We start from the raw sequence: 24,133 nt of genomic DNA on the forward strand, positions 1-24,133 counted from the left end.
AAGAGAAAAGTGGGAACCAAAAGGACTGAGTAAGAGTAGAGTTTAGGTCAGGAAAAGGGAGGATCAGTCATATGATGCCAAGGGCATACATCCTGGAGTTGGTGGTTCAAATCCTGGTTTGTCTACTTTCTATCTCTATGCATGTGTAAGTTCCTGGGCCACTCTGCCTCCCTCTCCACTCCTCATAAACAGTTCCAGGACAGTAGTATCTATGGCAAATAGGTACTCAGAAAAGAACAAGGATTCTGTCCCCTCCAGAATGTCCAAGAGCAGAAGCATAGTTTAATATAAAATTCAAAAATTTTCTGTACAAACAAGTTCAGTCTTCACACTGAATACAAAAATCTCTCCTACTGTTTCCCCCTCTCTTTGGGAGCTATAGAGAAGTAGAACTCACTAAAACAATTGTCATTTGTTTCTGTCTGGACCCAGGGCAGTCATGGATTTCAGGCTTAGGAAACTCGAGAAGCTATTGGAGTGGGGGTCTGCACAGCCACTTTTTCTATTGAAGCAGAACACAGAACGGAGGGCAGGTATGATCTAAGGAAATGGAAGTAGCAGTTTGTAAAATCCACATCAGACTTTGGGAGGAAAACAAAGGCTAATTAGCTAAAGTTGCTATAACTTCTATAGAAAGACAGTAGCCTGGGGCTGGAGAGATGGCCCAGCAGTTAAGAGCACTGGCTGCTCTTCCAGAGGATCTGGGTTCAATACCCAGCAACCACATGGTGGATCACAACCATCTGTAACTTCAGTTCTAAGGGAGCTGGCTTCCACAAGCACCAGTACACACATGGCACACAGACACACATGCATAGGCACCTCGTCAACATATAAACCGCAAAAACTAAGTTACAAAAATTTAAGACACACTTCAGCTTACCCTCATTTCTAGCCCGTGGTTTGATGCACGTAATCCCTGATGTTTTACTTCCAATTTGTATATAAAACTGAACAAGTCTGCGAGAACCAAACAAACACACAAACTTCAGTTTAGTTACAAACAAAATAAAAATAAAAATTCCTGTCATTCTCAAGTACCACTTTTAACGCCAGATATAATAAAGATAATAGTAAGTCATGCTGGCAAACATTTAACATGTTAAGTGATGTGAACAACAACCTCATTCTGTATAAAGATCTAAAGAAAACAGGTGAACCCTATTTTATCGTGATAGCTGATGTAATTTCATGATCAATTACAAAATGTCCAGATAATGTAACCTTGGAAACTCAAGGTGAGGGGAACAATGAAGCTGAGAAGCTGAAGCCCCTTGAAGGGCAGCCAGCCCATCTGACACTGACTTCCAGGGAGCTGGCACCCAGTGTAAACTGTGCCTCAGCCGTGATCCTGCTGGGCAGGCAGAGCTTTGAAGACAGGATGCTGAGGGGACGTGGACAGACAAGACAGGAAAATATGAAAGGCAACACTGCAGGTTTAGTAAAGACTTTGCCTAAAATTTATTCATTTTTCCTCGTTTCTTTCCTTCTAATTTCCACGTAATTTAATTGATGTAAAAAAGCAGTTTCCTTTTAGGTGTGCTACTACTATGTCACTTGACCTTAGAGCCAAACAGTTCTCGGTTCTACCAGTAGGTGGCAGGGTAAGCATCTCATGTTTATGGAGGCCACTTTTCAGTAAATGACCACAAATGGCTTGCCCAAGTTCATGGAGGAATCGTTTCAGACATCAAATCCCAAGTTGGAAATACATTTGCCCCATCAGTTTACATTAAGAATATATGAGTTTACAGAACTCATAAGATAATGCAGAGCTTTTGAAAACTAAGGTGAAAAATTATATATATTAGACATAGAGGCCTGGGCAACAAGTGTATGCTAATATCAAACTCTAGTGTCATCTGTTCACATTGCCCATCTATTTTATCATGCAGCTTACGTTAAGCTTCATATTTTACATACTGTAATCCACAGGTAGAAATACTACACAAGATATCCCATAACAATAGTCCACTATATTCAAAAGAAATGCTCGAATCGACGACAACTTGCCTGATATTCCTGGTGTCCAGTGGGACTGTCCTGGCTTCCCTTTTCCCAAGGCCATTAAAGTAGAGGGACCTGCCGTCATTGAGGGTGCCACAGCCCGTGCCAACCTGACCCCCGGTGATTTTGTACCACAGTGGGCTTAGCTTCCCCTCAAACCTGTCGAACATCTCACTGTGGTTAGGGGTGTTTGACACACAGGTTCCTTGTGCAGCTGCAGGGGAGAGAAGCATACATGTACAAGTTTCCTTGGAATCACTAAGTATTCAAGATATACTTGACGTGTGGGCAAGGAAGAGCCTTTATTATGCAACCGTCTGCCTAAAGACAGCCACTATTACTAACATAAACATTGGTGTCAGGAGTGTGGTGTATACCAGAAATCCCAGCACTTGAGAGACAGACAAAAGGAGATCTGAAGTTCAAGGCTATCCTTGGACACCTTCTAAGGTCAAAGTCGGCTTGGGCTGCATGAGACGCCGTCACAAAGCAACAAAACAAACAAATCAACGAGATTCGCCATTTTTTTTCTTTCAATTTCTAACTTTTAAAAAGGACTTTTAATTTTTACAAACCATATGTATGTGTGTTTCTCTGCATGTATGTACATCTGTACAAATGAATATAGGAGCCTGTGGAAGCTGGAGGTATCAGAACCCCCACGAGCTGGACACACATAGGGTTGTAAGCCACTGACGTGGGCGCTAGGAACTATACTCAGCTCCCTGCAAGGGCAGCATGAGCTCTGAGCCATCTTCCAGCCTTTGTAACTTATTTACCATCAAATGAAGCCTGATGCTGGTAATGATGGACGTCCACGGTTGTTCCTACCTAGAGGGTTTGTGGGAGCAGAGATCTTGCCCACATTGAAGCCGCCCATTCACTGTCTTTCTATAAGAGTCTTGTAAGGAAGGGCAATACAGAATTTTAAAATGCTGTCCTTGAAACTCTGTTACACACAGAGGCTTGCAAGAGCGAGCCAGTCTGTCTTTGGTTGCTTGCCAGATGAAGGCCCAAGTACTGACAAGCTGAGAAGGAGCCTTTTGATGCTGCTGCCAGAAAAACTTTAGAAAAAGATTTTGTAGCTTAAGATATTTTCTCCAATTTTATGCTTTAATCTCGGCTCTCTTGAAACTTTTGCTATGGTAACACCCAAAGGTGAATGTTGCAAAAACAACTTCTCTTATATAAAGCTCTTTATTTTTGATAGTTTTAGGCTTAGAATTTTATGTTGCAGTTTAATTTTAAATGGAGAAAAGCATATTTCAAGTATATATTCATTCTCAAGAGCTCAGGGAGACCCTGCACACATGCCGTTAAGACCTTGGTTTGGGTTTCTGAGACTGCATGATTGTATGAGCAGAGGCAGGGTCCATTTCTAGCAATGCTGAGCTACGTGACCCAAGAATTGTTTAAAAACAAAAATCCATTCTCTGCCTCAGTTTCCTCAAATGTAAACAGGGTCAACAGTGCTGTGGTACAGTTATTCATTCTTAGAATCAAATGAGATTAAAAACAAAAGTGTTTACTGTAATGTTTGACCTGATCTAGGACTGACGCAATGGTCAGTATGATTGCTTTCAAATAACAAACACATTCGCTCTAGGGCGTGAGACTTAGCAGGTTTTCTTTTTAGGTAGCTCGAGACCACAGGGCATCTAGCAGCTCAAGTGCCTGAATGCCCAAGTTCTACAATTCTTCAACACTGAGAATGATAAACCAGGGATCTTACCTGTGTACCCCAGGTCACAAAAACACACCCCCGAGATGCAGTCTCCATGGCCACTGCAGTAACTGGGACAAGGCTCAGATATGTACACCCCATCTAAGCCAAACGGGGGCACATTCTTCTGAGAGCTGCTCTCTTGGATCCATCGGAATCTGGTCTTGCTGTTGGGAGAAACAGGTCTGTTCTTACAGCCACATCTCACCAAACAAAGGAATGCAGAAGGGCTCAGACAAACTATTATGCCTCTGAGTGTCATGCCTGCTTCTCAAACCTGCCTGATTTCTTCTTCAGCATGAATAGTTTAACATCCAGGAGGAAATAGTTACAATGGCCTTACAAATTTTTCTAAGAATTCCTTTGATGTTAGATATATCATAGATTTTTGTGTATTTTCCTATCCCATGCTCTTTTAGTAATAACCCAAGATTATTCTTTAGTTAATTTTCACCCTTCCATTATGTTAATTTTATGCTTATCTTTAGAGAGGCCATTTGAAAAAAATCATTTATGATTTGACAATTTCATGTATGAATATGACATTTTCTATTTTGATCGTGTTTACTGGCCATAATGCTCTCTTAGTTCCCCACTGCTCCCTCTGGACTCCTTTGTTCCAAAAAATTATTTGTCAGTCTTTTGAGGCCATCAAATACAATGATTTTTGTTGGGACACATAAAGGGACTCTGGCTATTTGGCATTGACAACGGAAGGGGAGAGCCTGTACAGACAGCTCCACTGCTGCTCATGGCTGCCTCATTCCTTCCAATCTCGCTTTAAAGCTCTTCGATTCTCATTCTGAGACTTCTCAGTAACCAGATGGGATGCCTATCAGCACTGCTACTTGTGAGAAAACAAAGAAAAATCACTGGGACCATCTGAGTTGGGAGTATCAAATGGAGTGAGGCTTCACGCCTGGGCAATTGCTTGTATATCTTCACATTGTACCTAGCAACTGATACCTGCTTCTGGTCTCAACACTGGTGATTCAACATTGGGTTTGAACACAAGTAAATTAGTGTCATCAAAGTTGCTGGCATAAGAAGAGCTTGAGAAGGATCGAGAGAGCACTGGGTGTGGCCCCTAGGTACCAGGTCTTGCCTGAAGAGCAGTAGACAAAATATGAGGAAGGTAAGTTCTGTCCTGAATCATAAATTGTTTGGGAAGGAAAGAAACATGAAATAGTTGAAATCTGTTGATGCAGCTGTCCTCAAAGGTGAGCTATCCTCATGAGGTTGTAGCCCGGAAACACAATAATTATTTGATATACAGACATACTAGTTTAAGTAAATGTCTATTAAAGTGGTGTTGTGGGTTCCTAACTACACTCTAAATACTACTTTTCATACCCACAGGTAAGTATATTCTTACTTCTTATTGAGGAAACTTCCCTTTGGAACAGACAGACAATTACAGAAAACCACAACCAATCAAAATGCCAAGTTGTGGAGCCCAGTCCCAACTGAGACAGCTCCTGCACCTGAGGCTCAGGGAACACGGCAGAAAGACCGTCAGCGAGGAGGGACAGGGTTTGCTGTGAGAGAGAGTCTCTTAGGAATGTGAGAATACACACACACACAGCTCACCAACACGGCTGCCAGAAACAGGACCAGAACAAGAACAACAACAATAGACAGGCTAACTTGGATGGGGAAAGGGTCAGGAGGCCTCCACCCCACACAGAGAACTGCAGGCAACTAAGGATGCCAGGAGTAGGGAAAATACTCACCAACTGGTTATCCAACACATGCATACAAGTAACCCAACTTTTTTGTATATAAACCCCTAGCTTCTGAGCCTCGTGGTCGACTCCTCTGTCTCCTGCGTGAGGCACATGTCGGCCCGGAGCTATGTCATTAAACCACCTCGTGTGTTTGCATCAAGATGGTCTCTTGTGATTCCTTGGGTGTACACGCCATCTTGGGACTTTAGTGGGGGTCTTCCCACTAGGGTCTTTCAAGATCTCATATTTATATTTGGAGATAAAGCCTTTGTAATAAGTTATTTGTACATTTCTTGTGCATCAATGGGGTCGCCTATGAGAAGTGGGAGTGGCATATGTATATTTACCAAATATCTATTTACCACTGCCACTGTCTGTCTTCTGCAGGCAAGAACCAGGTAAAGTCATGGGAGCATGAACTCTTCCGTTAAGAAATCTTCTTAGAATTATTTCTGGAAGAGTGAGGCTCTAATCAATATTGTAAGCATGTTGCCTCCTGGTTTTACTGCTTAGGCTCTCAGCTCTTCAACAGTGCATTTGGAGCTTCCTGAGCACGACATATTGCAGAAAGGAGAACGCAGATAGCTCATTTACTTGGGGCAAATAGGAACATATTTACTACTCTTAAGCAGTGGGCTCTATCACAAATACTGTCAATCAGCAAGCTGGGTGGAGTCCAAGTAACCAGGAAGCTGGATTCTAGTGGAGAAGATTTATTTTTTTTCCAAAAGCTGAAATTCAAGAAAACATCCAAATATCAAGAGCTTCAGAATATTTGGCCTACTTACTGACGTGAGCCTGGGCTTTCCTTACTGCTCATAGTGGCCTTACCAATTGCGTTACTCTACCCACCAATGAGGAAAAAACTGTACTTAACAGATTTAACCACAGTTTTTCAGAGCTTGGGAGAAACCAAAAAGGATTGACTCCTCCGAGAAACTCTGTTTTCATAGTGATGTTTTAAATCATCCAATATTCTCGTCATTGTAACGAAGGGGGCCACTTGATGGTCTCCAGCTAAGGCCATGAATTTGGAGGAGATGCTTTGAGGCTTGCTTTCTTCTTCTTTCTCTTTCTTTCTCCTCCTCTTCCTCTTCCTCTTCCTCTTCCTCTTCCTCTCTCTCTCTCTCTCTCTCTCTCTCTCTCTCTCTCTCTCTCTCCTTCTCTCTCTCTCTCTGATGGTTTTGAGACACGGTTTTTCTGTATAGCCCTTGATGTCCTGGAACTCACTCTGTAGACCAGGCTGGCCTCAAACTCAGAAATCTGCCTGCCTCTGCTTCCCAAGTGCTGGGATTAAAGACTTGCACCACCATTGCCCTGTGAGGCCATTCTTTCAGTAACCATGAAGAGTGTTTGAGGTGAGAAAAACAAACAAACAAACAAACAAACAAACAAGCAATCAAACAATTAAGCAGGCTGCACTGACAGCTTCAGATGAATGGCAGCAAGAGGACATGGCTCTCCCAGATGGCAAACATTAGAAAGGTTCTTATGAAGGTTCTTCAGGGCAGGGAGGTAGGCAAGGTGGAGCAAGGGGCTGAGAACAATGGACTGGAGAATTCCTCTCAGAGAGGACTATTTTAGTCATGGAGACTGTTCGTCCTAGACACTGCTGGTTAGCAAGCTTCTGGGTGACATTCAGACTTCCTATGGACCAGGTGCCTGACTGCTAGGACCTTCCCATTTCTTCTTGCCCCTCTCTCTTATTTTTTCTGCTAAACTACAACACAACACTGACACGCAAAACGAAGACATTGTATATAACTTGACATGGTTCTGATGATTGAAATAGTTTCATGGATAGTTTTTTTTTTTTTTAAATAGCTGACATTTTAAAATTCTGCTTTAAAGTTTATCAGGGTCATACAGAATTTTACATCTTTGATCTAACAAAGATGGTTTGCTCACTGACAGCTAAAGTCCACATTCTACAGGACTGCACTTGACTAATGGTGGAGGCGGAGAATACAATTAGCTTGAGTAGCTAGATCATGCTCAGTAAATCTGTGATCAATTAGGTGGGAAAATGCTACAGACAGACAAGTGCTTAGCAGCTATTTTCGTTACCACTATATCAGAGCACAGGATAGGTTTCTTGTGGAAACAAACAACTTCCAACCTGCCAGCCCAACAGAAGTTTGTTTCTTGAGTAGCTTTTGTATCTAGCATAGGTTGGCAAGGAATCCGCTCCTTGCCCTTGGAGCCCGAGACTGACGCATGCTTCAGTTCCTGCATGGAGTTCAGAGCATGTGCCTGGGTTCTGAAAAGCCAACTGCTTCATGCACTCACACTTTATTAGGCTAGGTCAAATCCGGAAGAATGTGGGCATGAGCCTACCTTATTCCAGGAAATAAAGACTCGTGGAGTATTGCTGAGTGACACCAGTAAGCATCCCAACTCTGTGTTACACCATCAAGAAGCAATAGAAACAGCATCTTGTACGACTTCAGCTCTGAAGTCAAAGGCTCCAGAATATAATTTAGAAGAATACTTGAAGAATGTTTATCTTTTCTAAAATGACAGTGAAAACTAGTGATCCCTCTCTTTTACTGACAAGATGATATAAATTTATTCTAGAATATTGAACTTGGATAAACATGTTTTTACAAAGAAACTTTATTCTTTTGTTTAAAAAGTACCTCTGGTGGAATCACCATGCCTGACCTAAAGCTTTACTACAGAGCAATTGTGATAAAAACTGCATGGTACTGGTATAGTGACAGACAAGTAGACCAATGGAATAGAATTGAAGACCCAGAAATGAACCCACACACCTATGGTCACATGATCTTCGACAAGGGAGCTAAAACCATCCAGTGGAAAAAAGACAGCATTTTCAACAAATGGTGCTGGCACAACTGGTTGTTATCATGTAGAAGAATGCAAATCGACCCATTTCTCTCTCCTTGTACTAAGGTAAAATCTAAGTGGATCAAGGAACTCCACATAAAACCAGAGACACTGAAACTTATAGAGGAGAAAGTGGGGAAAAGTCTCGAAGATATGGGCACAGGGAAAAAATTCCTGAATAGAACAGCAATGGCTTGTGCTTTAAGATCGAGGATTGACAAATGGGACCTCATGAAACTGCAAAGCTTCTGCAAGGCAAAAGACACCGTCAATAAGACAAAAAGACCACCAACAGATTGGGAAAGGATCTTTACCTATCTTAAATCAGATAGGGGACTAATATCCAATATATATAAAGAACTCAAGAGGGTGGACTCCAGAAAATCAAATAGCTCCCTTAAAAGATGGGGCTCAGAGCTGAACAAAGAATTCTCACCCGAGGAATACCGAAAGGCTGAGAAACACCTGAAAAAATGTTCAACATCCTTAATCATCAGAGAAATGCAAATCAAAACAACCCTGAGATTCCATCTCACACCAGTCAGAATGGCTAAGATCAAAAATTCAGGTGACAGCAGATGCTGGCGTGGATGTGGAGAAAGAGGAACACTCCTCCATTGTTGGTGGGATTGCAAGCTTGTACAACCACTCTGGAAATCAGTCTGGTGGTTCCTCAGAAAATTGGACATAGTACTACCGGAGGATCCTGCAATACCTCTCCTGGGCATATATCCAGAAGATGTCCCAACCGGTAAGAAGGACACATGTTCCACTATGTTCATAGCAGCCTTATTTATAATAGCCAGAAGCTGGAAAGAACCCAGATGCCCCTCAACAGAGGAATGGATACAAAAAATGTGGTACATTTACACAATGGAGTACTACTCAGCTATTAAAAAGAATGAATTCACGAAATTCCTAGGCAAATGGTTGGACCTGGAGGGCATCATCCTGAGTGAGGTAACCCAATCACAAAAGGAATCAAATGAAATGTACTCACTGATAAGTGGATATTAACCCAGAAACTTAGTATAGCGAGATATAAGGTACAATATGTAAAACATATGAAACTGAAGAAGAACGAATACCAAAGTGTGGACACTTTGCTCATTCTTAGAATTGGAAACAATCACACATGGAAGGAGTTACAGAGACAAAGTTTGGAGCTGAGACAAAAGGATGGTCCATCTAGAGACTGCCATATCCAGGGATCCATCCCATAATTAGCCTCCAAGCGATGACACCATTGCATACACTAGCAAGCCTTTGTTGCAAGGACGGTGTTATAGCTGTCCCTTGTGAGACTAGGCCGGGGCCTAGCAAACACAGAAGTGGATGCTCACAGTCAGCTATTGGATGGATCACAGGGTCCCCAATGGAGGAGCTAGAGAAAGTATCCAAGGAGCTAAAGAGATCTGCAACCCTATCGGAGGAACAACATTATGAACTAAGCAGTACCCCAGAGCTCTTGACTCTAGCTGCATATGTATCAAAAGATGACCTAGTCAGCCATCACTGGAAAGAGAGGCCCATTGGTCAGGCAAATGTTATATGCCCCAGTACAGGGGAATGCCAGGGCCAAAAAATGGGAATGGGTGGGTAGGGGGGGGGGAACTTTCGGGATAGCATTGGAAATGTAATTGAAGAAAATACGTAATAAAAAAAAAAAGAAAAAAAAAAAGAAGCTGAGAGCTAAATTAGTTCCTCCTCTATTGCCCCTGACTCACTTCAAGTTCTCTGTCCAGTTATGTCATCCTCCCATCAATGGCTTTAAAAAAAAACTCTCATATTGTTTTAGTAGTCTATTTAAAGTGGCTGTTTATGTTGAAAGATACTTCAAGTCTTCTATGTAAGGAGGCATTAAGTAAATAAAAGTCTATACATTCTTTTAACCCATAACTTCTGTTCAGTGCTGTATGCCAGTGCCCAGGCTGTATGTGGGACAGGTAGGTGAGGGCCAGATGCTTGTTGAATGAATTAGTGGTTGACTGACTAACAGACTTCACCACCCACTTAGGCTGGTATTTTGGTAGTTCTACCTCCGTTATTTGTTTTTCTGCCTCAAGCCACTGCTTGGGCAGGAGCAGCCAACCTCATGGTGCGATGGCTTACAACGAGAGAGATTGCTTTACCTGGATGCAAGGGACCTTGGAATGGCAATGGTGATTCTAGTCCATTCTTCGAAGTCCCCAGTATAATAGACAGTAGGCTCACTCAATTCCCTGGAGTTCCCTTCACATCCTTTGCCTGCTGACGCTGGGAAGCATCCTTCCTTCACCAGAAACCACGACATGCCGGCATCATGTGAATACTGCAGGAGAACCGGGGCAGTGCTGCTGAACTGGCTGGTGCAGCCTATGTTTAGCTGTGAGGACAAAGGCAGAATTAGATCAGGCTTTGTTCAAAGATGACCTTTAATGAATTAGGTGCAATGGCATCCAGGGTCCCTGTTACATGTTGGCATGACATTTAAGTAATAAAAAAGATACAACTCAGACTCAACGCAGGACCTCTGTAAATTCTGGAAGGTTTCAATAGAGAGCTGGACCAAACTCATCTTCTAGGTTTCTTGAGAAGGAAGTATTTTTTATTCTCATTTCCAGAGTAGACAAACAGGTAAGAAGGCAGAGAAGCAGCTGTCCTAAGGAATTTGGTTGCTCAAAGGGTGGCTGCCTCTGCTTTCTGTGGAATAAGCACTGGGCACTATCTATACATCTGTCTGTCTGGTTCAAGATAAGTTTTTTAAAAAAAGAAAGGGAAAATAAAGATCACTGTCAAGGAAAAGCCAAGTTTCTGTCACAGACTCAATTAAGTAATGACACCGAGATGTTATGTGCAAGTCACATGACTGTCAACACAAAGTGGGCATTGTTTAAAAACTGTAAAATATGCAACCGCCACCTCCCTGGCACAGCTGTTTTTCTGCCCTTTATTTAGAGGTATATATTCTGGATATATAGTTGACATTCTCATGTGTTAGGAACTTTCCTCCTGCTTCCTGTTTCAGAGCGCTTTATCACCACGCGCAACACTGCACAGGGTGCTCGGTGCTCCCTGTGGGTGATTTCCAGGGCGGCTTCAGGAGTGACATCACTCTGAGTCTGCATACACTTCAGATTTTAAAAGTTCCATGGATTCCTTTTATTAAAGGAATCCTTTTAGCTCAGCACTAGGTTTTGGCATTATAGTTTAAGATTTTCTTTCCCTCTAAATAAATGTATGAATGAGTTTGAATGTTGTTTAGCACACCCTGTTGACGATTGTTACTGTTCCACAGCCCCTCTATCATCTGGTCGATGCCTATGCTACTGGAACCCCTGACTGTGCAGCGACTGTTTACCTTTCTGGCTTCTTCTCTAGCTCCTGAGCTCCCTGAGGACTGGGGCCAGGGTTTGGGGTCTACATTCCCAAGACCTTATAGCGGTCATATGGCAAGCAGTTACCAAGACTGCGCCAGAACTATATTCTTATAGAAATGAAAACAAAAGACATTTAAGGGTTTCTAGCATATACTGACCACCAATCCATAATCAGTACCTATCATCAACCAGCGAGCACAAATTACTAGGTGTTTAGTCGTGAGGTGAGAATTAGGATTCTCTTAAGTATTATATGCTGCTGCCATTTTAAAATACCTGAAAAATTCACTATGTTTCTCTCACTTTGCTTTTTCAACTTTAAAATATCACCATTCAGGATTTAATGTTTACCCTGCCATGGTGTTGGGGATTAGTAAAACAGCAGACTTATCAGATGAGAAGCAGAATAGTATTCAATCAATGTATTGGATATTGTTATTAAATATCACCCACACATGCATGTAGATTCATGCACTGTTATCGATACTTCCACCGGAGTTTAATATCAATATACAAAAAGGCAAGGCTAGCATTTCCTAATTATTTTATTTATGACTATCTTGTATAGGTCTGTAGAAACTATATTGAAGAGCTAACTACCTCTTTAATACTTCCACTGGTAAATTATTTAATGTCTGCATTCTATTGTTATATAAGGACCATGTAGTTGTAGTGGCTCATTAAAACTGCATTGCTTTCGACTGCAGAATTCACCGGTGGGATTTTATTATAAACAAACACAATGAAACTTTGATTAGGTTCTGAGACAGGGACTTGTCAAGGTAAATACTCACTACTTCTGTTGGCATGTCCTCACAGGATGAAAAACAACATGCTTTAAGGAGAGTGAGGGAGAGCAGAGTAAAGCCAAGTTACAGGGAGGGAATTCTAAAACACTATAGAAAATGCATAAAACACAGGCTGGGCTTGGGGCACACTTAGTGTGTGCAAGGTCTGGGCTAGGCCTCCAACACGCCACAAAAACAAGCCCCAAACCACCAGTGAGACAGACGAGCCTTATCTAGGATGACTTGAAAGCAGCGGTTCAAAACATCACTCTCAGATCAAAATACTCAGCCAATTTTAATTTAACTATGGGAGAGCTTCATGAACACCATAATGCCATAGGAACAATTTCTGAGACTCCTCCAAAACTAGCTAACTGTCTCCCTTACCAATAGAGCTGAAAGGCTTCGCCATCCTAAGCCTGTGGAGCCTTTATTCAAGTGTGCCTCTTCTTTAACAGAATATCAAAAACCTGTGCATCCTTCAGCCTGCTCTGGAAAGACCCCTGCTGCGTAAATACCTTGAACTGCAGCACATATCCAGGTTTCAGGGTCAGATCTCGAGTTACTGCAAACCGGTCTCCATCTGACTTTCCAAACACCATGGCTGACGGCGTGGTCGCACAGAAGCTGTCGTTTTTAGCCATGCCTTCATTGGCCAACATTAGCCACACACTCATTTGGTTCATAGGGTAATCGAAAGCTGGCTTCTCATAGAAGTTCTATTAGGGACAACACAAACGAAACAGGAAGACGGTTGGATAACACTGAAAACACAAAAACATAAGCCCCAAGTCACCAGTGCGACACGCTCAGTTTGTCACACGTGGGCCATACACCATTCATGTTTTTACGAAAATACAGAACTGCTAAACTAACATACATAATACTAAAACGCAACCAAAAAATCTTGCCACCTTGTATCTAATTATTGTTTAAACACACTAACATCTTTACTGATAGCTAGACTTCACAGTCTTTCTCATGTCTGAACCACAAATGAGCTAGCAGCCCAGGACTGGACTTTCTTACTGCAGAGGGGAACAGCCACAATATGAATGTAGGTATTATATTAACTAAACTCACTCTACCCAGTTCCCTGTCTGACACTAGGTTCTTCAGGAAGCCAGTCATTCTTCATTCTTCCTCTGGTCCACTGTTCCACATGAGACATACCTGGGGCAAAGTTGGGTTGACAACTGGAATAACCTGCTTCTGCTTCTCTGACAGAATGATGATATCATCAACGGCCCACTGGTCATAGTCCTCCCCCGAGAACACAGGCTGCCACCAGCGGAACCTGGTACAAGGGGTCTTCGCAGCAGCTGGGAGCTCCAGGTAGACAAATCTGCATTAAAAACAAACCCTTCACGGCTGGGAAAGGAAAAGCTCTGCTGTCTTTAGGAGCTGGCAAAGGATCACAGGAAGAAATGAGAAGGCTTAGGTTCATTTGACACCCCTGGTTCTACAGATGTCTCTAGGATGGATGGATCACACAGGATGCTTATGCAGTAGGAAAGCCTGAGTCTGTATTTTGTCCATTTCATTTGTCATTATGTTTCAATGGACACTGACTCTCTGGCTCCTTAGTGTAAAGGCTATAATGTATTAAAAGGTTTGTTTGTTTTTATTTTACATATATGAGTGTTTTGCCTGCATGTATATATACACCATGTGTGTATGTATTTATGTGTAAGTAAGCAACATTACATAATATGTCATGTTGGTCATACAATGGTCATAACTTTTAGAAGAATTATTTACAGTTATTGAGATGCCTCAGAGAGTGCAGGTGTCTGTCGCCAAGTCTGATGACCTATTTGATCTCCTGAGCCCACAGAGGAGAACCTGTTCTATGACCTCCACCTGCTCACACATAATACAGTATTGTTATTAACATTGTAACAATAGAAAAGAACAATCTAGAAGAACCTGGTCTTCGATTGTGTTATTACATTAAAATTCAATGTAATCCTTATTCATGGTGAAAAATAGAAGAGGAAACATAACCATCAATAAACTATATAAGGCTGGGCTCTATTAAAATTTTAATGTGTATCATCATTCGACAATTTGTTATAGACACAGGCATTATCTAATATAGTACCTTACATTTTAAAACTTAATGTTTACCATAAGCAAGTCCCTAGTCTGTAAAATAATTTAAGATCATTTTAATATTTATGTAATTTCCATTTTATAGGCACACTGTGCATATTTTTCATATTTTTCTTACTATGTGTAACCCCTGCCATAAATCCTATGCACAAAGCCTTTTGCCTTTGCTGCTTGGTTTAGATAAGATTTTAGGTAAGATTCTTAGACAGGCAATTACCAGGTCATATTAATTACTGACATTTAAGATTTCTAAAGTCCTTCCTCGAAGGGAGGTAATAGTTTTCAGATGTCATGAGAGAGTCTTTCAGTTTCATGTTGAGAGAACACTTGGAAATATAATTAAAGATGGTATGTAGCCTGTTTAAAAACAGAAATTATGCACTGGAATCTCAATATTACCCATGTCTTAATGAATATTTGTTTTTGGTCTTCTCTGCTCATTTTTTTTTTTTTGCGTTCACTTTCAAAAATGGGGTCTTAGTGCTTAAAAAATAGTTTGAATAAACTCTTTGTGGGACAACAATCATTTCTCATATTTGTTGGAACTGTCCTTCTAAATTTGTTTTCCTTGACATCGTAATTACACACATACAAAAGTGGTTTTACATTTTTGCAGGTCACACGTTTCTATGTGAGTAGTTCTTCGCGTCATTATTCTCCCATTGAGTTTGTACTCAGCTGAGGTGCTTTTCCAGGATCAGACAGTGATCTGTTGCTGAGACCAAGAAGCCCCAAACCAGTTTTCACAGCTTTTGACGATACAAAGTGACAGTTTAGACATTCCTCCCTCCAAGTGTTCACTAGAGCTAACATGGCCTGATTAACCATTTATTTCACTAATAGCTGGCATGTTCTTTTTCACATATACATTCTTGTATGTGCCTGCACATGTTCATGTGTGTGCAGGAACACGTGGCTGTGTAGTTGCTCATGCACATATGTGTATGTGCTGTGGCAGTCAGGGCACATCCTCAGATATCTGTCTGCCTCAGACGCCATCCTCCTTGCTTTTGAGTCAGTGTCTATCACAGGTCAGAACTCACTGTTTTGACTAGGCTGCCCTTGCGGTGAGCCCCCTCCTTATTTCTGCCTCCTCCCCAGCACCCCTGGCTTTCTACTTAGGTTCTGGGGCTGCAACCTGGCCATCCCCTCTTGCACAGCAGGCACCTTACTGACTGAGCTATCTTTCCACTGCCCATTTACTTGAGTCAGTTTCAGGGTCAACTATTTGGTTTCATTGCTTGTCCAGTGTCTTTTCATTTTAGGATTTAAAAAAAATATAATATATGTTACTTTTTATTTATTTTCTCCAAATTTAGGCTGTGTTGTTAGCTTCTATTTCTAGACACAAAGTAAACCATGTACAGGAATCAAACAAAACAAAGAGGTAACTTTATTCCCAAGTTTTCAGGGTTCCTCTCTGTGGCGTCTATACTATGTCTCACTTATTTGTTGTCTTTTAATATCTGGAGGACACAGTGCAGCGCTCTTCACAGCTATCCTTAGTGAGTATTGTCATTCAAGTCATTTTTCAGTATGTGAATTGTTTGCTGCCATCATAGTCTTTTCTCACATCTTCCAGCTCAAAGTGTCTTCATCAGCTTAGTGTCATCTGAAGTCTGAATCTAGCCTTCCATAAAAATTTCCACAATGAAATATTTTTATTTATTTATTGCTTGTGCATGCATATGTATCTCTGTGCACTGCTGTGTGTATGTCATATGTGTATCTCTGTGCAGTGGTGTATGTCATGTGTGTGTATGTGTGTCTCTCTGCACTGGTATGTGTGTGTACATGTGTGTCACTGTGTACTGGCATGTGTATATCATGTGTGTGTACATGTGTGTTACTGTGCACTGGTGTGTATATGTCATGTGTGTGCCTCTGTGCACTGGTGTGTGCATGCCATGAGTGTGTGCATATATGTGTCTCTCCGCACTTGTGTGGATATTTTGTGTGTGTGTGTCTCTGTGCACTGGTGTGTATATGTCATGTTGCAGGAAATATTAAATAGAAACCACCATGTTCCTGCGCTACTGCTGTGCACTGGCGGGCCACATGGTTCCAGCCGGGTGATCTGAACTGGGTGGTTCCTCTGGCAGGGCCGAAGCTCCCGAATTCCCTTCTCTACCACACTAGACCCATACAACGACTGTCTACCAAGTGGTCAGCCACCACACCATCCCTCAACCTGGTAGAATCAAAACTCTAGAAGCTTATAATTAACCAATCAGATGTATGTATCAATATATTCCCAATTTATAAGATTTCAATATAACAACTTCAGAACCAATTGATAGTGATAAAAGCTTTATCCCAATAATTCTAACCTTATGATGTCATAATTGCCTGTGGCTAGTTAAAGCCATGCTGGTTCATATCTGCCTCCTTCTTGGCCTCTCTCCCTTTCCCCTGAGATGTTCCCTGTCTCTGCATCTCTTAGCTCTGCCTCCCTTTCCCTGTCCAATCACAGGCCTCCTGCTGCACTAATGTAATTGGACAGGGAAATTCCTGCAACATCATGTGTGCATGTGTATGTGTGTCTCTGTGCACTGGTGTGTGTATGCATTGGTGTGTGTGTACACTGAGCATGTATGCATATATATGTGTGCATGTAGAGGACAGAGAACAACTTTAGGTGTTGGTTCTGGGTTTTTTTCCGTATTTCTTTGAGACAGAGTCTTTCATTGGCCTGGAACGTTGCTAAGTGGCACGGGATACCTGGTCAGTGAACTCTAAGGCCCTCCTGTCCTGTCTTCTATCTCACCATCACTGGGATCACAAGCATCATTACAATGTCTGCCTTTTCCTGTGGGTCCTGGGGACCCAAACTCAAGTTCTCACCAACCACTTAGTCCTCAGCAATTCATTCCTTTCTATTTGTTTTATTATTTTTATTTATTATTTTTTACAGGTTCTTCTGAAACTTGCTCTATAGCTCAGGCTGTGACCCAACCATGATCCTCTTGTTTTAGCCTTTCCAATTCTAGTTTTTGTAGGTATATGCCACTGTGCTTAACTCAATTAAGGATTTTGCATAGTATTTGTGGTAGTTTGAATAGATTGGAATGCTTGGTCCCCAGGGAGTGGAACTGTTAGAAGGAGGAAGTGTGTCACTAGGTGGGCTTTGAAGTTTCAGAAGCCCTGCCCAGCTCAGAGTCTCTCTCTTCTCCTGCTGCCTGGGTATTGGAATGCAGAACTCTCAGCTCCTTGTCTGCTTGCTGCCTGCCATGAAGATAATAGACTAAACCACTAAAACTGTGAGCAAGCCCCAATTAATGCTGTCTCCTCACAGCTATAGAACATTGGCTAAAACATTATTTGGAGTAGAATTCTATAGAAAGTGTGTCACCTTTAAGAGGACCATTTTTTTTTGTTGTTGTTTTTTGTTTTTCCTAGACAGGGTTTCTCTGTATAGCCCTGGCTGTCCTGGAACTCACTTTGTAGACCAGGCTGGCCTCGAACTCAGACATCTGCCTGCCTCTGCCTCCCGAGTGCTGGGATTAAAGGTGTGCGCCACCATGCATGGCGATCATTTTTTTTTTTTTAAACAGCAAACTTATAAACTCCCAATCTACAAAATATGTAAAATTTAGGTAGCAAAATTCATTTGATTTGTAAAAATTAAATATGCATTTTCTTCAATATTTTTCAATACAAGGCTTAGTTATAATGTGTAAAACAGGACTTAAACATAAGTTAATATTGATTGGTGGTTAATATATAAAAAAGAATTTTATCTCCACATTAAACTAAAAATAAGAGATAAAAGACATACTTTAAAAATGGTCTTGAATAGTTTTAAGTTATGTTCATATAATATATTAAGATTAAAGAGAATTTTAAATACTACATAATCACAAAAGAACCAAGGTTAAATATATGTAATATGCCAACTGCCTGGTATAGGCATTACCATTAAATGTGATTATTGCCCTGAACGGTCGTTGTCTATGCCATTTCAGAATTCTATATAATCTCCAGTTATCAAGATAAAAGCCTGGGTAGGTTATGTGAACAGCTTTAGAAAATCCAAACTCTATAGACCCGCCATCTAGGGCCATCCCTTGGTATTGTGCATGAAAATGCAGGCCAAAGAAAAAAAAATCCATCTTGCATAACTGTACTGTGTGTGCCACGAAATGGAAACAAAATCTTCAAAGGCGAAGCAGGCAAAGCAAAGCTGTGCTGTAGCCTCAGGCGTCTCTGGGCATCAATGTTAGTGATCGTCTTAGAGTCAACAATTTCCCCAAATCTCTGAGACAAGATCTCACCGTAGCCTTGACTGTTTGGACCTCAGGAGACCCTCCTGCCTTAGCTTCGGAAGGGCTTTGATAGCTTGTGCTAACACACCCAACTAACAGCTCTAAAGAATTAAATATGTGTCCAAAGTGGGTTTCGTTTAATCATGTTGAAGAACATTTTCTAGACTTGGCTTTCCTGCCAAGTCTGTGTGAGCTTCTGGAACTGTCAACGTTTTAGATAACATTTCAATACCAATTCAACGTCTACCTTCACTGGAATGCACTGGAAGGCCCACCAGGTGGAGCTTACCTGGGTTTGCTGAAGTCTGAGAAGTACATCTCTGCCAGCAGGTGCCACTGGATGCCCCCGTTGTTGCTATACTGGAGCAGAATGCCCTCCTCTCTGCTGTCAGGCTTGTTGCATGCAGCACTCTCTCCTCCTATCTGGATGTAGAACTGGACAAAGTCCACCCAGGATGTGTCCAGGTCCCAGCTCACCAGCTGCCTCTTCCCAGCCTTTCCCAAGGGCAGAAGAATCACAGTTAGATACCTGGAAGCTCTGGTATTTTATAGCCTGGCTCCAAGTCCACATGAGGGCCCTGCACTATAGAGGACAAGTCTAGTGCCTGTTAATACCGAGAAGAGCAACTTCTGCTCTTTTGTCGTGTCTGCTGTGGCTGTAGCTCCTGCTCCTGGACGCTCTCCCTTCGTTTCCCATCACTGACCCCCAGATCCAGCTGAGAGACTTGAGAATTTCCTACTATACCAAAGAACACTCTGGATTCTAAAACAAATAGGGCAAAATTAGGTTTACACAAAATACTTCCAATCCTGGCTTTATAAGTCATCTAATGTCAGAGTAATGGAGAAGAAAGACTTGGTGCATGTGTGTTTGTTCATGTGCACATGTGTGCTTATGTATGGGAAGACCTGAGACAACCCTGGGTGCCATCACGTAGGCAGCATTTGTCTGTTTAGTTTAGACATAGTATCTCTTTGGTTTGGAACTTGCCAACTAGGCTATATGGTTGGCCAGCAAGCTCTAGGAATATGCCTGACTCTCTCCCCCTCTCCCAGTGCAGAGAAAAGTATATATTACTGCACCTGCTCTTATTTTAATTAATTTATTTTATCATTTATTTTATTGCTATACATTTTGAGACAGAGTCTCATTGTGTAGACTTGGCTTGCCTGGAGATCACTATGTAGACCAGGCTAGCCTCAGACTCACAGAAATCTACCTGCCTCTGCCTCCTGAGTGCTGGGATGAAAGGCGTGCTGATAAGCCTGGGTAGTGGGTTTTGTTGTTTAGTTTAGTTTAGTTTAGTTTAACTCTTCATGTGGCTTCTGGGAATTGAACCCAGGTCCCCGTGCTTCAAAGGCAGCCTCTCTGACTGAGTTGGCATCGGATGGGCCGGGCTTGACTCCCAGTCTATTCATCCTGTCCATGAGCTGTGAGGCCTTTCTGAGCTTTTATTTTCTTCAAAGGTGCAATGTGGGTAATTATACCTTCCTCACAGTGATGTGACAACTGGATTAAATAACAGGCGGCATGTATGTAAGGCGTCTGGAATGCTGCTTGCATTCTTGAAGGTATATTTTCCCCAGAGACCTCTTCACAGCTCTTATCTCCAAAGCAAGTTAAAGTGAAGTGGGCAAGACAGAAGCCTCTTGGCAAAAAGGAAGTCTTGCAGTTTCTCCACCTGCCTTGCTCACTCTCAAAGAAGATGGTGTGAGGTGCCATTTAAGGAAGGAAGCTTTGAAACCATGCAACAGTCTCTTCTGTTCTAATGTGTTAGACATTTCCTGAAGTCCAGAAGCCCACTTCCTTCTCTTGCTGTGTCCCCGTATGTCAGTGTGCTGCTGTGAGGGGTTGGACACTGGCTGACAAGAGGTTGTCACTCCAGTTTTCTGTAATGGCTTCAAGTTGCGGTGGAGCAAAGAGGTGCATTGTGGGATTCTCCCACGATGCATTGTGGGATTCTCCCATGTCGCTGGGTTCTACCAAAGTTAATCAGTGGACTGCTCTGGTCTTAGAGGCCACCTGGGAGTTCAACCAGAAGTCAAGAAGGAAAACAGAGGTGATACATATAGATTAGAGTGAACCCCCTTCACAGTCACACTGAGTCCTAGTTTCATCTCCCAGGTTCACTGAGGGAGAGTTTTTCTGTCACTAGAAGTCATGGTGGTGGATATCTGTGGAGCAATTAAGCTAGCAAGAGCTCTAAAGCCAATTAAGAGTCCAAAAGAAACCAGGGTATCTGCAAATGACCCCTGAAGGTGATTCGGATGCAGAGGCTCATTCTGTAAAGCTGTAATTTCTAGTGTAAGTGTGAGGAACTCTTGTCTGTGCTTTGTATTGTTTTAAACTGCTCATTTGAAATATGGTAAATGAAAAACACCTAGTTCTTTCATACCCCAGGACCACCATAGGCAGAGTGGTGTTTGCTAAAAGAAAACACCTCCAAGAGTTTTAGCAGGTTCATTGCAATCTAGCAAGCGTCTAGGAAAATCACAGCATGTGGGAATGAGCCAGAGGATGAGGCTCTGAGGTGAGAATTACACAAATCCAATTATCACAATTAGCTATTGGAGTGAGGGTCTGTTGTGAGCCCACAGCGCTGGCTTGTTCCTCCAGGTGACAGGGAAAGTCTATAGGGATTTGGAAACCTGCTTTTTTAGGACTTTGGGAAATGGTGGGAAGTATTACACAAATGCTTGGTTTGGCACCGAGAGTGGTTGTTTCTCATGGAGAAACAGCACGCAGCATTTCTTTTCTTCAGTGGCCCAGAACGTTGAATACAGATTTGAAAGAAAAAAGGCTCATGATAAAATTTTGTCACAATTTAGAATATAATGTAATAACTGCTTGACGTTTTCTTACTTTGCTGTGATGTGTGGATTTATGCACATATGTGTACACGCATGCACATCATGTATGTTTGTATACATGTGTTGGATATGGCTAAATGAGCATGAACACACTAATTCCCATAGTGGGGAAACTATCTTACAGTTGTTTTGAAGTACTGTGGGAATCACCTTAGGCGTCCTAGTATTGTCAGACCTCGGGGTCTATACAGGAGGACTGGTATGTAGAAGAAAAACCAATTCGAGGTTACATGGCTTCCTAATTTAAGGGTTCAGCTAAAGTAAATCAAAGCTTATCAGCAGCAGGTAACAGACTGATAACAAAACCTCTAGGAATCTGTGGAGCTGCACCTGCGGCGCCTCCTTAGCTTTCTTTATTCAAAATGTCACGCGCAAGAAACGCTTGTATAATATTTACCTGGAAGTCACCATTTCCTTAGAGTTTCTCCTTGTTAGTTAAATTAATTAACTCTTTAATAACTGTACCACACAAACCACCGGGTAGAGAAGCCACAGCCTGATTGTCAGAGACAACACTGACAGTTGCTGCAGGCCGACTGTCCTAACTTGCAGAGGTCCCCTTGGTCCTGTGGACATTTAATAACTCTAGACCTACTTAGTCTTTTGAGTCTTTATTGAGATGTAAATGTCGAGATCATGACAGGCTTTTTGGAGCTGATCATTTTATCTAGAGATCAGCTCGGCTATGGAGACTGCATCCAGTCTGGTACTGTAGAAAAGCAATAAAGGGAAACAATCAGTTACGCAGCCAATCAGAGAGCAATCTCGAGAATACAGTGACTCGGGTAGTTGGGCCCAGCTCCTGTGAGCTGCCTGGAAACGGCAGGGCAGCCGTTTAGTGGGATGTGGCAAAGGTTATGTCAATTCAGAGACTGTAGGAGACAGAACAGCTGAGCCAGCTCAAAGGAAGAGAAACAGTTACAACCTTTAACCAGGGGACAGTCCTGGCTGGAGCAGGAAACGCATGCTTGGAAAACCAATACAAGTGATGCAGGTGGGGAAGGAGGGCCACAGCATACTCTGGACACTTGTGGCCAACGAGGGAGGGAGGGGACCAACGGTTTGGGCGCATTGACTTAGGGTGGTGGCACCTGACTTCCACCTCTTCCTCTGCTGCCTGTCCATCATTTCAAATGCTCTGTAGTGGAGAATGCCCAACTACTTACTGAGCACACAAGCCTGGCTCCTGGACCAACCCTCAGAGACTCTGAGGTGCCACCTGCAGACCCTCCCTGTGGAAATGTGGTGACAGTCCCACTCTCGCAGTGACAGTCGCTGTGACACAGGAAAAGGGAAGTGATCTCTGAGTACATAACAACTCTCCCAGAGGCCACTGAAGCTTGCCTTAGTTTGATTGCCTGGGCCCAATTTTCAACTCTTTTGGTTTAAGGTATTTTTCCCACTTAGAATTCTAAACAGAGGCTGCTAAGGCAAAGAGGGGAGGAAAAAAGGGAGGGGACGAGATATTTTTACAGAAGTCCAGAGGGGAAGGCTGAATTGAGAGATGAAGGGAAAATTTTCACTTTTGAAATGATGATTTTTAAGTAGAAAGGCGTGTATGTGGGATTTAGAGGCACTAATTCACAATTTACTGTCATAAAACTGCAGCAGTGCCGACTAATGCGTATCATGCCCAGCACGACGCTTTGTTCCTCATCTGCACTGACTCAACTTTCCACTTTACAGACAAGAATACTGAAATACACAGAAATCACTCTCCAAGGGACCCAGCACCTGAGCTGAGCCCTGGGATGCGGTATACTCAGGCAGTCTGACTTCAAGAAAGACAACTTTGAATCAAGTTGAAGGAATACTGATATGTAACCCAGGACAGTTTTATGCTTAAAAACATATGCACATATGTTTACCAGTGAAAGATTTACATTTTAAATCTGATTTTTAAACAGACACTGCCCACAAGCATAGCCTCCCATTCTGCAGAGCCACGTTTCCACTGGATAGTGGTCACTTATTGACCATTATCTCTAAAGACAGGGATGAGAGGATTTTTAATGTCAATGGCCAGGAAATGGATCCATCCTGATTTCTATCCTTCCTTGTCTTGATTTCTTGCAGATTCTTTGTTTCACACCTGCATCAAAACAAAACCTGAACCTATTTTTGCACTTGCATGAATTAACTTGTCTTGGATTTCTGCCAAAATGACTCCTGCAATGTATCAGCCCTATGGTATATCATTCACACCTGTTTACTTGCTATAGGCTGTAAATAAAGTGAGACATTCCTAATTGTCTCAGAAATGGTGACTGCAATCCCTTCTATGAAGAAATGGCACTAGGCACTTCACATCCTAAAGACAGCTGCCAGTAATTAGGGCTAGACATGTCACTCAGGTTGGAGCCTGTCCCATGCCTTTTATGCTTGTACAGGAGACGAACCAGAGCAGAGCAGGGCAGAGTACAGTGGT

At 42.2% G+C, this 24,133-nt stretch overlaps 1 protein-coding gene across 2 annotated transcripts in view; it reads right to left on the bottom strand.

Moving 5' to 3' along the window:
• The window catches only part of Reln (reelin), a 460,252-nt gene that overhangs the window by 100,460 nt on the left and 335,659 nt on the right, over positions 1 to 24,133 (bottom strand). For both annotated transcript variants that reach the window (NM_001310464.1, NM_011261.2), the window contains exons 25-31: positions 19,124 to 19,329; positions 13,628 to 13,799; positions 12,973 to 13,173; positions 10,440 to 10,672; positions 3,740 to 3,897; positions 2,014 to 2,221; positions 884 to 960 (exon numbers count right to left, since the gene is read on the bottom strand). In NM_001310464.1, the coding sequence (NP_001297393.1) occupies positions 884 to 960; positions 2,014 to 2,221; positions 3,740 to 3,897; positions 10,440 to 10,672; positions 12,973 to 13,173; positions 13,628 to 13,799; positions 19,124 to 19,329 (1,255 nt within the window). The remainder of the gene's footprint in view (positions 1 to 883; positions 961 to 2,013; positions 2,222 to 3,739; positions 3,898 to 10,439; positions 10,673 to 12,972; positions 13,174 to 13,627; positions 13,800 to 19,123; positions 19,330 to 24,133) is intronic.

This window comes from Mus musculus, chromosome 5 (assembly GCF_000001635.26).
Source record: "Mus musculus strain C57BL/6J chromosome 5, GRCm38.p6 C57BL/6J".
Lineage (NCBI taxonomy): Eukaryota > Metazoa > Chordata > Mammalia > Rodentia > Muridae > Mus > Mus musculus.